This window comes from Sciurus carolinensis, chromosome 12 (assembly GCF_902686445.1).
Source record: "Sciurus carolinensis chromosome 12, mSciCar1.2, whole genome shotgun sequence".
Classification (NCBI taxonomy): Eukaryota; Metazoa; Chordata; class Mammalia; order Rodentia; family Sciuridae; genus Sciurus; species Sciurus carolinensis.
The window spans coordinates 86427229-86439984 of NC_062224.1; the positions used below are offsets into that span (position 1 = coordinate 86427229).

The 12756-nt window shown below is 49.3% G+C and overlaps 1 protein-coding gene across 1 annotated transcript in view; it reads right to left on the bottom strand.

Moving 5' to 3' along the window:
- Positions 1-1600: 1600 nt before the first annotated feature.
- The window catches only part of LOC124961419 (maestro heat-like repeat-containing protein family member 7), a 42357-nt gene continuing 31201 nt past the window's right edge, over positions 1601-12756 (bottom strand). The window contains exons 16-22 of the mRNA XM_047519976.1: positions 9507-9647; positions 8743-8919; positions 8285-8443; positions 6729-6830; positions 3047-3149; positions 2568-2627; positions 1601-1837 (exon numbers count right to left, since the gene is read on the bottom strand). Of these exons, the coding sequence (XP_047375932.1) occupies positions 1686-1837; positions 2568-2627; positions 3047-3149; positions 6729-6830; positions 8285-8443; positions 8743-8919; positions 9507-9647 (894 nt within the window). The 3' untranslated portion in view covers positions 1601-1685. The remainder of the gene's footprint in view (positions 1838-2567; positions 2628-3046; positions 3150-6728; positions 6831-8284; positions 8444-8742; positions 8920-9506; positions 9648-12756) is intronic.

Sequence of the window (12756 nt, forward strand, 5' to 3'; positions counted from 1 at the left end):
GTGAGACCCTGTCTCTAAATAAAATACAAAATAGGGCTAGGGATGTGACTCAGTAGTCGAGTGTCCCTGAGTTCAATCCCTGGTAGACCCCCACCAAAAAAGGTCATTTTTTCCCTAACCCTCTAAATTTATGGATGAAGGGAAGTGAGGGTCAGAGAGGCTGATAGGATTGACCAAGGACATACTGAGACAGAGATGGCCACAGAATTCATGACCTTGTGCCCTAATCTTAGTTTGACTAAGGTGGGGGTAATTTGTGTATGGGGGTGGGGGGTCAGAACAGTCTTGGAAGTAAGTTTTATCTCAAAGCACTTGACCTGATAATAGATTTTTAATAAAATCTACCATTTATCATTGGTTGTAGCAAAGTAAGACTGCTCCTTGGGGTTCAAAGGCAGGGGTGCAAGTATGTTCCTGAGTCCTGTGCTATTTCCCACTTACCTCCATCTATAAAGTGTTCAGCTGATAAGGACCCTAGTGATGGGGGGCAGCCAATGTAGGAGCCAGAGAACAGGCTAAGGGGAGTGAGTGAGAAGGAGAGCTTTTAATGCCACCCCTGAGATTGTTGGCAGGCATGCCAAGGGACTCCAGCTGCTGTGGGAAGGGTCTATGGGGTGGAGAGAGTGAGCACAGAGGGAACATAGTGTGTTCCAGAAGGTTTGAGTGCAGGTAACAGAGATCAGACTCTGCAGGACACAAGCCATGCAAACCAGGCCTCTGCCAACAGTGGATGGCACCAACTAAGCCAGATCATGGGGAACCTATGTTTTTAGGACATGGGTTATTGTCCTATGAACTTGATCTGGGGCCCTGTGACTGAAGGTCAGGGGTAATAGGCAAATCTGGCTGGTGGGGAGGAGTGGGGCAGGGTTGGTGGCTGCAAGAGCAGCAGATGATCCTGCATAGACCAGAGATTCTCTAGGGACTCTGTCAGATGGGCCTGGGTGACATTGACTCTAACAGGCAGTGGGAGAGAGCAGGTGCTCACCCCAGCACAGGGGAAGACCCCTGGTTCTTTGGAGGAATAGAGGCCAACTTCTGGAATCCAGGCCTGAGCATTGTCACTTGGGCTGCGGTTTGGGCTGTGCCAAGGTGCAGCCACAGTGCTGTTTCTCTAGGGCAGCCCTATTCCTGAGCCACATCTGCAATCCTCTTTTTATTTTGAGACAGGTTTTCACTAAGTTGCTTGGGGCCTTGCTAAGTTGCTGAGGCTGAGCTTTGAACTCACGATCCTCCTGCCTCAGCCTCTGAGTTGCAGGGATGCAGGCAGGCGCCACCGCAACAACTCTCTCTCTCTTAACTAGCAAGAGTGGACTCATTGCTTCCCATCAAGAACTCTGCCCAGCCCAACAGGATTCTAGATACCTCGTGGGTCCCAACATCCAGTTCCTGGTTCAAGCTGTTTCACTTGGCACTGCGTGCTCTGGCTGAGATCACTCAGCTGAACGGGAACAGGACACATGAGCAGAACTGGGCGAGGTCAACCTAGCCCCAGATACTTATTGTAGAGAAGGCACTCAGGACAGATGGCTTCACCTCATATGGCCAAGAATCGACATCTGCTTCCACAAAAGTACACGCCTTCTCCTTTTATTAACAAAGTTCTTTGGGGACATACTATTTCTATTGCAGGGCTCAGGAGCATGGCCCTGCTGTCACAGTCTTGGGAGCCTAGGGACACAGGCTCAAAAGAAGCTCCTCTGGGGCCTCCTCCTGCCAAAGCAGGAAGTAGGGGTCTTGGTCAGCAGCAACTTCTTATTGGCTTCCAGGATGTAGAAGGTCTGTGTGGTCAGACAGCTGACCACGGGGTCCGGGTCTTTCTGCATGTGCGTTAGGGCTGCAACAGAGATACTGCTATGAGGCTTTGAACAGAAGGCCTGGGCCCTGCTGTGGGGAAAGGAATAGGGCAGTGGAATGGGATTGGCATCCTCTAAGGTATGAACAAGAGTGCACGATGCTCAGTTACAAGCAAGATCGCCAACCTGCCCTGGGCTCAGAGATGCTGGGCCCGCGGCTCCTCATCCAACACCCATCACCAATGTTTTGGTCCTCAATACCTTCCCCTCCCTGTCTGCCCTCCTCCACGAATAGACCAGCTCTGACCTCCCAGAGAGCTGCAGCCAGGGGCTCGGCCACACTCGGGAACCACTATGTCAGGGATACAGTGCAGAAAGAGGAGACAGGGAGAGGAGGAGCATGAGGCGGTCACATCTCAGAAAGATGGTGGGGAAGCAGGGACTACAACACGAGAAGTTCTGGAGGCTTCTGAGGAAAGGCGCTGGGCACCCTGAGTCCCCCAAGGATGAAGGTGGCTGTCTGTCCTAGAAAGAGTTCAAGGAACAATCCTGGCTGATGAATGGGGCCCAAGCTAGATGGCCACAAGGGTGAGTGAGAATGGGGTCTGCAGGGCTCTGACCAACACCCCAAAACCTAAGTGCCCTGGGGCTGAACCCCTCTTCACTCAGACTGGATGATCAGGTTTTAAGGGCTGCTCCTCATTCCTGAGCCTTCCCCGCCAACGCGGTTCCTCTAACAGACGCATGCAGCGGGCGATTGGGCCAACACACCTGTATACGCGTCCTCAATTTCATCCATCTCTTCCAAGTTAAGGGTTTGGATGATCTGACCTGCAGGGGCACACAGAGGCACCTCAGTGGGTCCTGGCCACAAGTGCTTCCCTTCCCTCCCCAAACATCACCACTGCTCCCCTTAGACTGTCTTTCCCTCCTATGGCCACCAGACTCAGGTCTGGGCATTTCCCTAAAGTCAAAATCGCCATCCCTGATTTTCTGAAGGGTTCTGACCAAACTGGGAAAGGTCGAGGGGCAAGCACCCCTCTGCATCGACCCTGGCCCCCCAGGATTTGCCCATTCAGCTGCAAGAAGGTCACCCAACCTGACCAGGGGCTTCCTGCAGGGGAGGACAGCAGGTGAAGGCAAGGTCCTGTAATTACCATGCATCCTATAACTGTGTCCCAAGTCCTCAGTCTGTTTGAAGCAACATACATCAAGGGACACAGTGGCTCCAAGAAGACGGAAGGCCATACCTGCAAACCACACAGCTGCCTGGCGGATGAAGACCTGGGGGCTCTTGAAGAGAGTCACACACTGGTTCAGAAACCAGAAGGCTTTGTTCGCTTCCTGCTGCAGCTGTAAGAACAGATGTTCCATTACGGAAAGGCCAGTGCCAGCCCTTCTGCCCCCTCAGACGTCTTGAGGCCAAACCCGAGTTATTCCCTGAGGACAAGAATCTATGAAGACCTCCTACACCTCCACTCCCCACCCAGCTCCTCAAATCTTATTTCCTTTCTGGATGGACCAAGGCACAGGGATCGCTTTCCCTGACCTTGACCCAGTAGGAGCATAAAATTCATATAGATTTACCCCCAATCTTTGGCTCACTTTTTCCTACTCCCAACAATGGAACAGTGAACCACGTTTTAAAATATTGTTTGTTTCTATCTTGACTTAAAATTTTCAATTTCATCCCATATGCTTGAGGATGCAAAAGAACCAATCATGTCTACACCCTTCTATTTAGAGGGAGGGCTGCATGTAAGTAAGGGTTTTCATACCTTCCTCTCCTGCCTTGGGATGCCCCCTTTTCTATGTCCATTCAGACTTACTCCCACGAAGGTCTTAGGATGACGTGTCCTCCGCTTCGCAATGACCGTGAATCCTAACCCATCTCCTGAGTCTCCTTCCTAGCTCCTTTCCCACTTTGCAGTCAAAGTTTTTACCTGGTGTTGTAGTTGTTGTTATTTAGGTACCGGGGATTGAACTCAGGGGCACTGAACCACTGAGCACCATCCCCAGCCCAATTTCGTGTTTTGTTTAGAGACAGGGTCTCACTGAGTTGCTTAGCACCTTGCCATTGCTGAGGCTGGCTTTGAACTCGCCATCCTCCAGCCTCCTAAGCCACTGGGATCACAGGCGTGCACCACTGGCCCCCAGCTATAGTCAAAGTTCTTAAAAAAGGAGGGGGCACCCATGTTTTTTCCCAACCTTTTGGTAGCAGGATCTTTTCTTCAAATAAAAAATGCTAACTGAGGGTTAGCTCAGTGGTGAGAGCGCTTGCCTAGCATGTGAGAGGCACTGGCTTCAATTCTCAGCACTGCATATAAATAAATAAATAAATAATAAGGGTACATTGACAACTAAAAAAAATATCTTTTTTTTTTAAATCCTAACTGAAAATATCCCCTCCGTCAGAAGGGACACCGCTCTGGCTGAAGGACGTGAGGCTGAGCCTGACCTCCTGCTCATCTCTGCCACTGTTGAAATTATCCAGGAAATCTGTCATTTTGTACCACAGTCCCCTCCTCCTACCACCTCCAACTCCAACTTGACAAAGGTCACCATTAGCTCCCATGGTCCAAACCCAGCCTGCACTTCTGGTCTTGATGGCTCCTGAACTCATGCTACAGTCCTACCGTGGGCCACCGATCGCTGCCTGCAACTTTCCTACGTGACCATGATCCCTCTCTTCTGCTTCTCCTTTGACTTTTCACTTGATTTTCTTTCCTCATCTCCTCCAAAGGATGCTTGAACTGGTGTTTCCTGGGCTCCCGTGTTGACTCACCTGCTTCCTGTCCACTGGTCATCCCCTTAGCTGAGCCGATCTAGGCTGGTGGTTACAACTTCCATCAAACACTGGGCAGTGGCTTCAGTGTTCACAGATCCATGTCTCTGGCACAGCCCTATTCCCCAGGTTTCAGGGGTTCACACCTGACTTCCAGTGCTCTAGATCCACCCATACACTTTACAGACCTGACGTGCACAAAATCAGTCCGCCCCCTTCCTCTCACACCTGCCCCTCCCCCTGTATTTCGGAACTTGCTCCATGACATCAGCGTCCACTCAGGCCGGATACCCAAGTGGCCTCTACCTTCATGCTCCACGTTGAATCAGTCTCCAGAAGCATTTAATGCCATCCATGGCTTCATCTTTGTGATGTTGTCATTTCTCCCTGAGGCCCCTAATTCTGTCCCTTGGAAACTTTCCTCTGATTCCACAGCCTGGGCTGGGTGATTTATCTAAAATGCACAGTTATCTTACCACGCCACTCCTCTGTTAAACGGTTCAGTGGCTCCCGCTGCCCATAGCACCTCATCCTGCTCCTTGTGGTGCCCAAACCTTCATGGCTCAGCGAGGCCCAGTCTCCTACTCCTGTGCTCTCCTGCCCAGACTGCAGGCTGCTGTCCAGGAGCCAAGACCAGCCTGCAGACCATCTTGTTGGGCCTACGTGTTTTACATTGCAAATTATTTGCCAACATAAATGTGGGAAATGTCACCTAAAGTCAGAATTTTCTGCTCTCAACATTTGGAGGGTCTGGCCACCCTGAGCCCACTTTCTCTCACAGAAACAACCAGTGCTCAGCTGGGCACTATATTCATTGATACATCAATTTGCGTCAATCAAAAAACCTATTTGAAATCTGTGCCCAGAACTTGGCCCTACCTTTTATACATTACAGAGTATTTTTGCACAGTTCAAGTGCACAGCAGGTTTTCCAGGAATGCATCTACAATCTAAACCCAAAACTAAACTAAAACAAAAGGAAGTATGTTACCAAAAATTATTCATCACTTTGGAAATCAAATCACCAAGAACAATGCTTCCTTTGATATTTGAGTCCCCACACAGTGCTCCTGTGTCACTCTGCATCCAAAGCAGATCTGTTCATAGTGATTCTGTGCAGAGGGGTATGGATCCAGCTACTTCATTATGTTTTCCAGGGTAAATGGACCCAGGCACTTACATATGTTATTATTATATTATGTCCTATTGTGCTACATATATTTATGTGTGCTGTTTCTTTAATAAATTACTTTCACTTGTCCTTTGGAGTTAGGGTGTTCTGCTTATTTGTTGGGGAAATAAGCACAGGTGGATGATGATATTTATGAATTTCACTTGAGGGGGAGGTAAAGAGGGCATTACCAAATATGTGCTCTATCCAGATGTGCTGCAGCACTGACCTTGCATGAAGGAACAGGACAGGCCTTAGTCCTTGGTCTACACAGTCTGCTCATCTAGGTCTTGTTTCCTGCCTGACCCTGCAGCCACGTGTTCTGCCCCTGCTTGAATATTTCCAAGCAACTTAGAGCTCCCTGCACACCAGGCCTTATTTCTTCAGGCATTTGGAAGATCAAATTCTATAAGATAATGTGTGCAAGGTCCCTGGCAAAATGAATCCTCAGCTCCACATCCCTGGGTATGGTGTCACCTTGGCCTGCACTCACTCCTGATCCCTTCACTTTGCCTAAGTGTTACCCTGCCTTCCACGTCTCCCCTTAAAGGTGACACCTCCTCCAGGAAGCCTTCCTTTAACTCCCAGTACCAAGTACCCTCCAAGTACCCTCCATTGTACCAAGTACTCCCAGCGCCAAGTACCCTCCATTGTACTTAGCAAGTACATCCCTTTCTTTCTGCCATTACCAAAATTGATAATGTGAACTTATCAATTTGTGTGCGTGGCGTTCCAATTTAGATGGGAAGCAAAGGGAGGGCAGGGGGCAAAGGAAGCTCTCAGAAGCAAAGGGCAGGGGAAACAGAGGGACTGGTACCGTGTAGGTGCCCCACACAAAGTAGATGCTCAGTGAGCATCACTGACCTGCTGCTGCCACCACCACAGCAAACCCCTAGCTGCAGGAAAAGGACCGGAGTGTTGGGGGCGCCACCCTCCCTTGCACTGGGGCAGAACGATGAGTTGGCAGCTGGCTTACCAGGTCCCTGAGAATGGCAAATACATCTCTCTTGTTGAAGATTGCTTTCAACTTTGTCCAGCCCAGTAAGGTGGCAGTGTGGCAGAGGGACAGCTGGCAGATCTGGGGAGACAAGAGGCTCAGCATGAGGGGTTATACAAGCAGGGCTGGGCAGACATGAAGGGTACCCAGAAGGGAGTCAGAGGACAGCCCGTCCAGCCCTGGTGGGACAGAAACTCAGGGAACAGATAAGGATCCAGGATTAGGAGGAAGTCAGGGTCACATAGGCATTTGGCTCTATTGAAAGACCCTGTTTCCCATGAGGAGAACTTGCAAAGCACAGAGTGACTTTTCAGATTGCTGTGATATTACACAGAGACCCAGAGCAAGAGACTCTCTACCAATTAGCCTCACTAGTCAGCCCCGTGGCTTCCCACACCTAAAACAGTCTCTGAAATCAGATTTACCCAAAGTCTTATTTTGTAGTATATTCTACCACTGAGCTACATTCTCAGCACCTTTATAAAAAAGTTTTTTTTGTTTTTTATTTTTTTAATTTTGAAACAGGACCTTGATAAATTGCTGAGGCTGGCCTTGAGTTTGTGATCCTCTTGCCTCAGCCTCCCAAGTTGCTGGGCTTACAGCCATGCACCACTGTGCCTGGCTCAGATTTCCCCAAAGTCTTAATCCCTCCACAGGTGGCCGAAGTTCTGAATCAGGGTTGGCTCTCTCAGGAATATCACTGCGGACTTCACTGGGAGGGACCCTGACCCACAGGATAATTCCCCTTTTAAGCACTTGTTCTGCAGCCTCCTCCAATGAGCCTAAAGAGGCCTCAGAAGTGACAAAGTAGCTGCTCTTTGACAACAGGCGTCTGCCCTCTTACCAACTAAGTCAGTGTTTGAGTTTTCTAGCTGCAGTACCCATTCCTGGGCTCTTGGGCTCAGAGCTCACCCATCCCAGGGCAGATCCCTTTGTTCTGCCCACAGCACTCTCTCCAGCTGGAACTGGCTCGCCAGGAAGCCAGTCCACACTCGGGGGCAGGGCAGGGTGCGGAAAGCAGTCTCGAGGCAGATCGCAGAAGTCAAGGAAACAGAGAGGGACTGGCACCAACCATTCCATGGGATTTCCTCCTCAGAGTTTTCACAAGCACAATATTCTACTACAAGTTGGTGGCCAGCTGAATGGAGCTGGGAGCTGGAGAAAACTCTGGTGCATATCTTGTCATCTCTAGTGTCTGTCTGTCTCTCCCTCTCTCTTTCTCTCCCTCTCTCTCTTTTTCCAGTATCGGGGATTGAAGCCAGGAGCACTCTACCACTGAGCTACATCCCCGGCCCTTTTTATCTTCTACTCTGAGACAGGGTCTCACTGAAGTTGCTGAGGCTGGCCTTAAACTTTGCAGTTCTCTTGCCTCAGCCTCCCAAGTCCCTGAGATCATCTCTAGTCTCTTCTGGAAACTGCCTGAGTTCAGAGAGTAGTGCATTCCAAAGCCACTGCCCACATGCTCCACATGCTCGGCATTTATCTTTCATGGGAACTGGGGACCAGACACCAGGCTCCAGGGCTTGGCCTCTCACCTGAGCCACATCAATATTCACATCCTTCAGGTGCAGCACAAGGAGAACAACCGAGTTGAGGATCTGCTGCTTCAAGGGGAAGACGAGGTCTCTCTTCTTGACCTTGGACAGGAGACTTCCATAGAGCTGAAAGGCCATCAGGCGCAGACACTCTGACTCCTGGGTGAGAAAACACAAATGTGGGGAACACGCCTCTGCGTCTGTCCACTGGTTACCCAGGGTCACCAGTCCCTAAGTTCCTCCTCCCGCAAGATCTGCTTTGATTCCCCAGCAGCAGGACCCTCCTGCGTCGCCTGGTATGTCCTCTCTCCGTCTCTCTCCTTTGACAGTCATGGGACAAGAAGGCAGAAGCAATCGACCCCCAACAGAATAGCTGCAGGTCAAGCGGGAGGGACTTCTGCCCCATTCCCTCATTTCACAGAGGCATAGAGGAAGAGAGACCCCTCAGGGGACTTCACCTCCTCAAGGAAAGGGCCCAGAGTGAAGGCCAGCTGAATAAGGAAGAAAGAGGAGTGCTGCCAGGTGAGGTCCTCGAGGAGGTGACTCAGCGTCAGGAAGGTCTCCCTCACGATGCCGGTGCAGGAGGAGTAGCAGCACCTCAGCACGTGTGGCTGCAGAATATGGAGGCGCTTCACCTGCGGAGCAATCGCTGCTCAGGAAAGGCGGATTCGGAGTCGGGTGACCTTTCCTGCTCCATTTCAGTCCAATCCAGCCCCACAAGCCAGAGCCCTGGGCACACTGTCACTTTTCAACCGGGAGCTAGCTGGTTCAGCAAAGGGGTTTGGTCAGTGGGAGCCGCCCAGGAGGGCATTTTGACAGATGACATCTTCCTCCGTGGGAACCAGGGAGAAGACAGAGGAGCCGCCTTCTTTCCCCAACACCGTCAGTTCCCGTGCTCACTGCCTTTCTCATCTGTGATGAGGAGGCTGGTATTCAGGAGACCTGGGTGACATATCTGGGATCCTGGATTGGCTGAGATTATCCTCTGAAGTGACCCACGGGACAACCTCCTCAGGGGATCTTCCCTGGGAAGGGAGGGAGTATGAACGGCTCAGGCCCTGCTCCTGTGCTTGGTGGACTGGCCTCATGAAGAGCTGGTCTCTGATTCCAGGGGTGTGTCCCACCCTGTCTATTAGTAAGCACATGAGAACTCCAGGTCCTAGTCCTCCCCCAGGTGACAACATTTCCTGAGAACATGCCCCTGGCCTCTGCTTCATCTTACCAAGTTCTTGTGCTTAGGGAAGAGCTCTGTCACCTGCAGCAACAGCTTCACTGTGATTAGCTCCTCATCCTTGAACCAGTTTGCCAAAGTGTGGGTGGCAATGTCATCCACAATGGCTGCCACATCTGGGCACTGTAGCAGCTGACAAAAGAGACCAGGAAAGATAGAAAGGTGAGCAAGGAGGAGCCAGTTCTCAATGACTTTGAATCTAGGTTCCTGCTCACAAGTCAAAGAATGTTGTTAAGGCTTTGGAAGAATCAGTGGAAAGACCAAAGAGTTAAAGTCTTCACACCCTTTCATTCCAGAAGTCCGTCACTGATTGATTCTGCAAGTTTTCCTTAGGCATCTTTGATACGGGAACTGTAGGAGATAAAAGTAAGAAACAGCAGTCGATTCTCAAATGATGGAAACCCTCATGTTTCCATTGGGAAGCAAGGACTCGTGCCCATGAACATCTCTAGCCAATAGCAACATGGCACGAACCAAAAGCAAGGAAAAAAAAATCATTATAAGTGGATGCTGATTAATCTAAGGAAAATTTATAAAGAATGTAAAACTTGTATAAAGAGAATGTCAATGCACATCTAAGTCTTACAGACTGGAAAACAAGCAATTCAATAGGACAATAAGCAAAGAAAATGGGGAGGAATTCACAGAAGGGAAAGTGAGTGTGTGTGTGTGTGTGTGTGTGTGTGTGCTCCGTGGGGAAAAGTGGGTGTGGCAAAGCAAAGATAAAATATAGGAGTATGGTGGGGTTGCCAGAAGGGCAACAAGAACACTGACCCAGCTTGGGAGGAGTGTCCCATTGGTGGGAAGCATTGCTTATGGGAAACAGGAGGTCCCAGGAGAGAGATTGGCATATTATCCTTTGCAGTTGCTGCATGCACAAGTGAGGTGGGTCTGGACTCCCAACCAGTGGGGATGGAGAAGGGATGTCTCAGGAGAGCTGCAAAGTGCACATCAATCAGAAAGGGAAAGAGAGAAGTCAAAGATAGCCTGCCAGAATAACACTTTTTTAAAGGGAAAAGGTAAAGGGGAATTGTTACAAGCTCTTTGTCACTATTATTCTATAGCACTGGGGACCCTGGGGCCAAGCTGGGCAATATCAAGCAGCAATGCTTGAAGGCAAGCCCAGTCACCGACCTAACCAATTAATTCCATTTTGACCCTTTCTGACTCCATTTAGATTCCAGGAACCACATGGGTCTGATTGATTGATTGATAAGCATCTTTATGACAAGAGACCGAAACTGCCCCAAGCAACACTGAGCCTCTCATAACAGATCACCCCATAAGATGGCCCCCAGTAAGCAGGAGCTATTACCCCATGATGGAACCCAGGCTGCCACCTAAGCAGGAACCATCATCTCACTGGGAACTGAATCACCCCCTCAAGACACCACAACCTCCTCACAGCTTCACAGAACCAGGCCTGAGATAATGATCAACCAGACCTGGTCTGACCAACATGACTTTCCCAGCTGTTCAAACCCCAGCCATACAAGCCCCGACCCTTGCCTTTGTTCCCCTTTTCTAGAAAGCCTCAAAGTTTCTGTCATCCCTTGAAGACAGATCTTTGGTCACTGAACCTTATATCTCCTCATCCTGGGGTGGCCACCCTGATTAAAAGCTCCTCTCCTTTCCTTCACCACTGTGGGAGTCTTTGATTGGCATATGGGAACAAGTGGCTGAGCCTGGTCTGTTGGGACCATCAGGGTAGGGGGCTTCATCCAGGGACTTCAGTAACAAGTTTTGACAAACTGCCAGAAGAAAGCAGACCTCTGGGCATTAGCCACGCTCCAAACAACCCAGATGGAAAGGAAGAATTGATCCCACACAGCTGCTTTTATTTTGACATTGTTCTTATCTTTCCACTTTAAGCCAGTATTGTCTGCTATCTACCACTATTTGTGAATCCAAGAAGGGAGCCTTAAAATTTTCAGATTAAGAGCCCTGAGAAGTCCTCTACCAATGGGCACCTAGGACCTTGGTCTTTGTTTTGGTCTTTGTCATTTGAGCACTCTTGGGCTATTTGGGCTTAGGCCATTTGTTTTTGACAAGGAAATTTGAAATCCTGTGGTACCAATTGTGGGGGTGGAAAGAGACACAAAATAGGTGAGGAATCAGGACTTGGGAGATCTCCCTTATAATTTGCATAACAATGGGAAATACTGAATCTGTACCACTGGGAAGACCTCTAGGGAGAATTCTAGATGTTTCATCTAATTACACCTATAAACCTATGACTAAGAAAAAGATGATTTATTATTATAAAACAGCATGGACTATGTGTATATCAGATACAAAAAAGGCAGCCCCAAACAAATCACTGAATTATTATACTACTTTATACTTCGAGCTGTTGTGCCAAATGTTGAAGGGGAAGAGAATCTTACTGACTCCCTTCAACCCTGCAGCTCCCCGGCTGCCGGCAGATTCTCCACCGCTTTGCTGTGCCTTTCTGTATGTATCAGAATGTTCAGTTCCACTGCTGGGGACAGATTGACTCTGTAAACTCAAACATCAGGTAGACTTCTTCCTGGAGAAGCAGCAAAGGCAGGTATAGTGCCACCTGAACAGGCACTTTGTCTTTAGCAGATGCTAACCCAGGAGAAGCCATCTGGGGTGAATCAATGACCCCTGAAATTCTCCAACCTGTCAACCAGGTTGTGTGGGCCAATGGGACTCCAGGCAAAGGTAAGAATGCCCTCCCTGTTGAAGTTCTTTTAAAAGTGGGCGCACCAATACCCCGACTTAAAGCAATATCTGCAGCAGGAGACACGGGGGGGGAACCCAACCCCTACTTCAGAGAAATTCTAAGTGACTGATTGATGTCTGCCCCCACTTTGGGATTGCCTACCTTCAAAATGCCAGTTAAACTATAGGTAAACAAGAAATTGGACTGGGAATTCTTGCTGGATGAAGTTCCCCAACCTGCAACTTACTTCTTATAGCAGTTGATCACACGACCAATGAATGGGCACCATGTTGCCAGGCAAGAGCAACCATGTATGATGTGCTAAAAGATGCCGAAAATTTTATACTTGGACAACATATTGCCATATATTTGCCACATCAGATTTTAACTTTGCTGGAACAAAAGGCAGATACTGTCTAACTGCTGGAGGTTGGGTATATATCAGGCAATCTGATTGGATGGCCTAATGTGACTCTTCAAACAACATCAATTTTAAATCCAGATACCCTGCTGTGGGCAGGTCCTGAGCCTCCTACCCTGCATCATAAATCT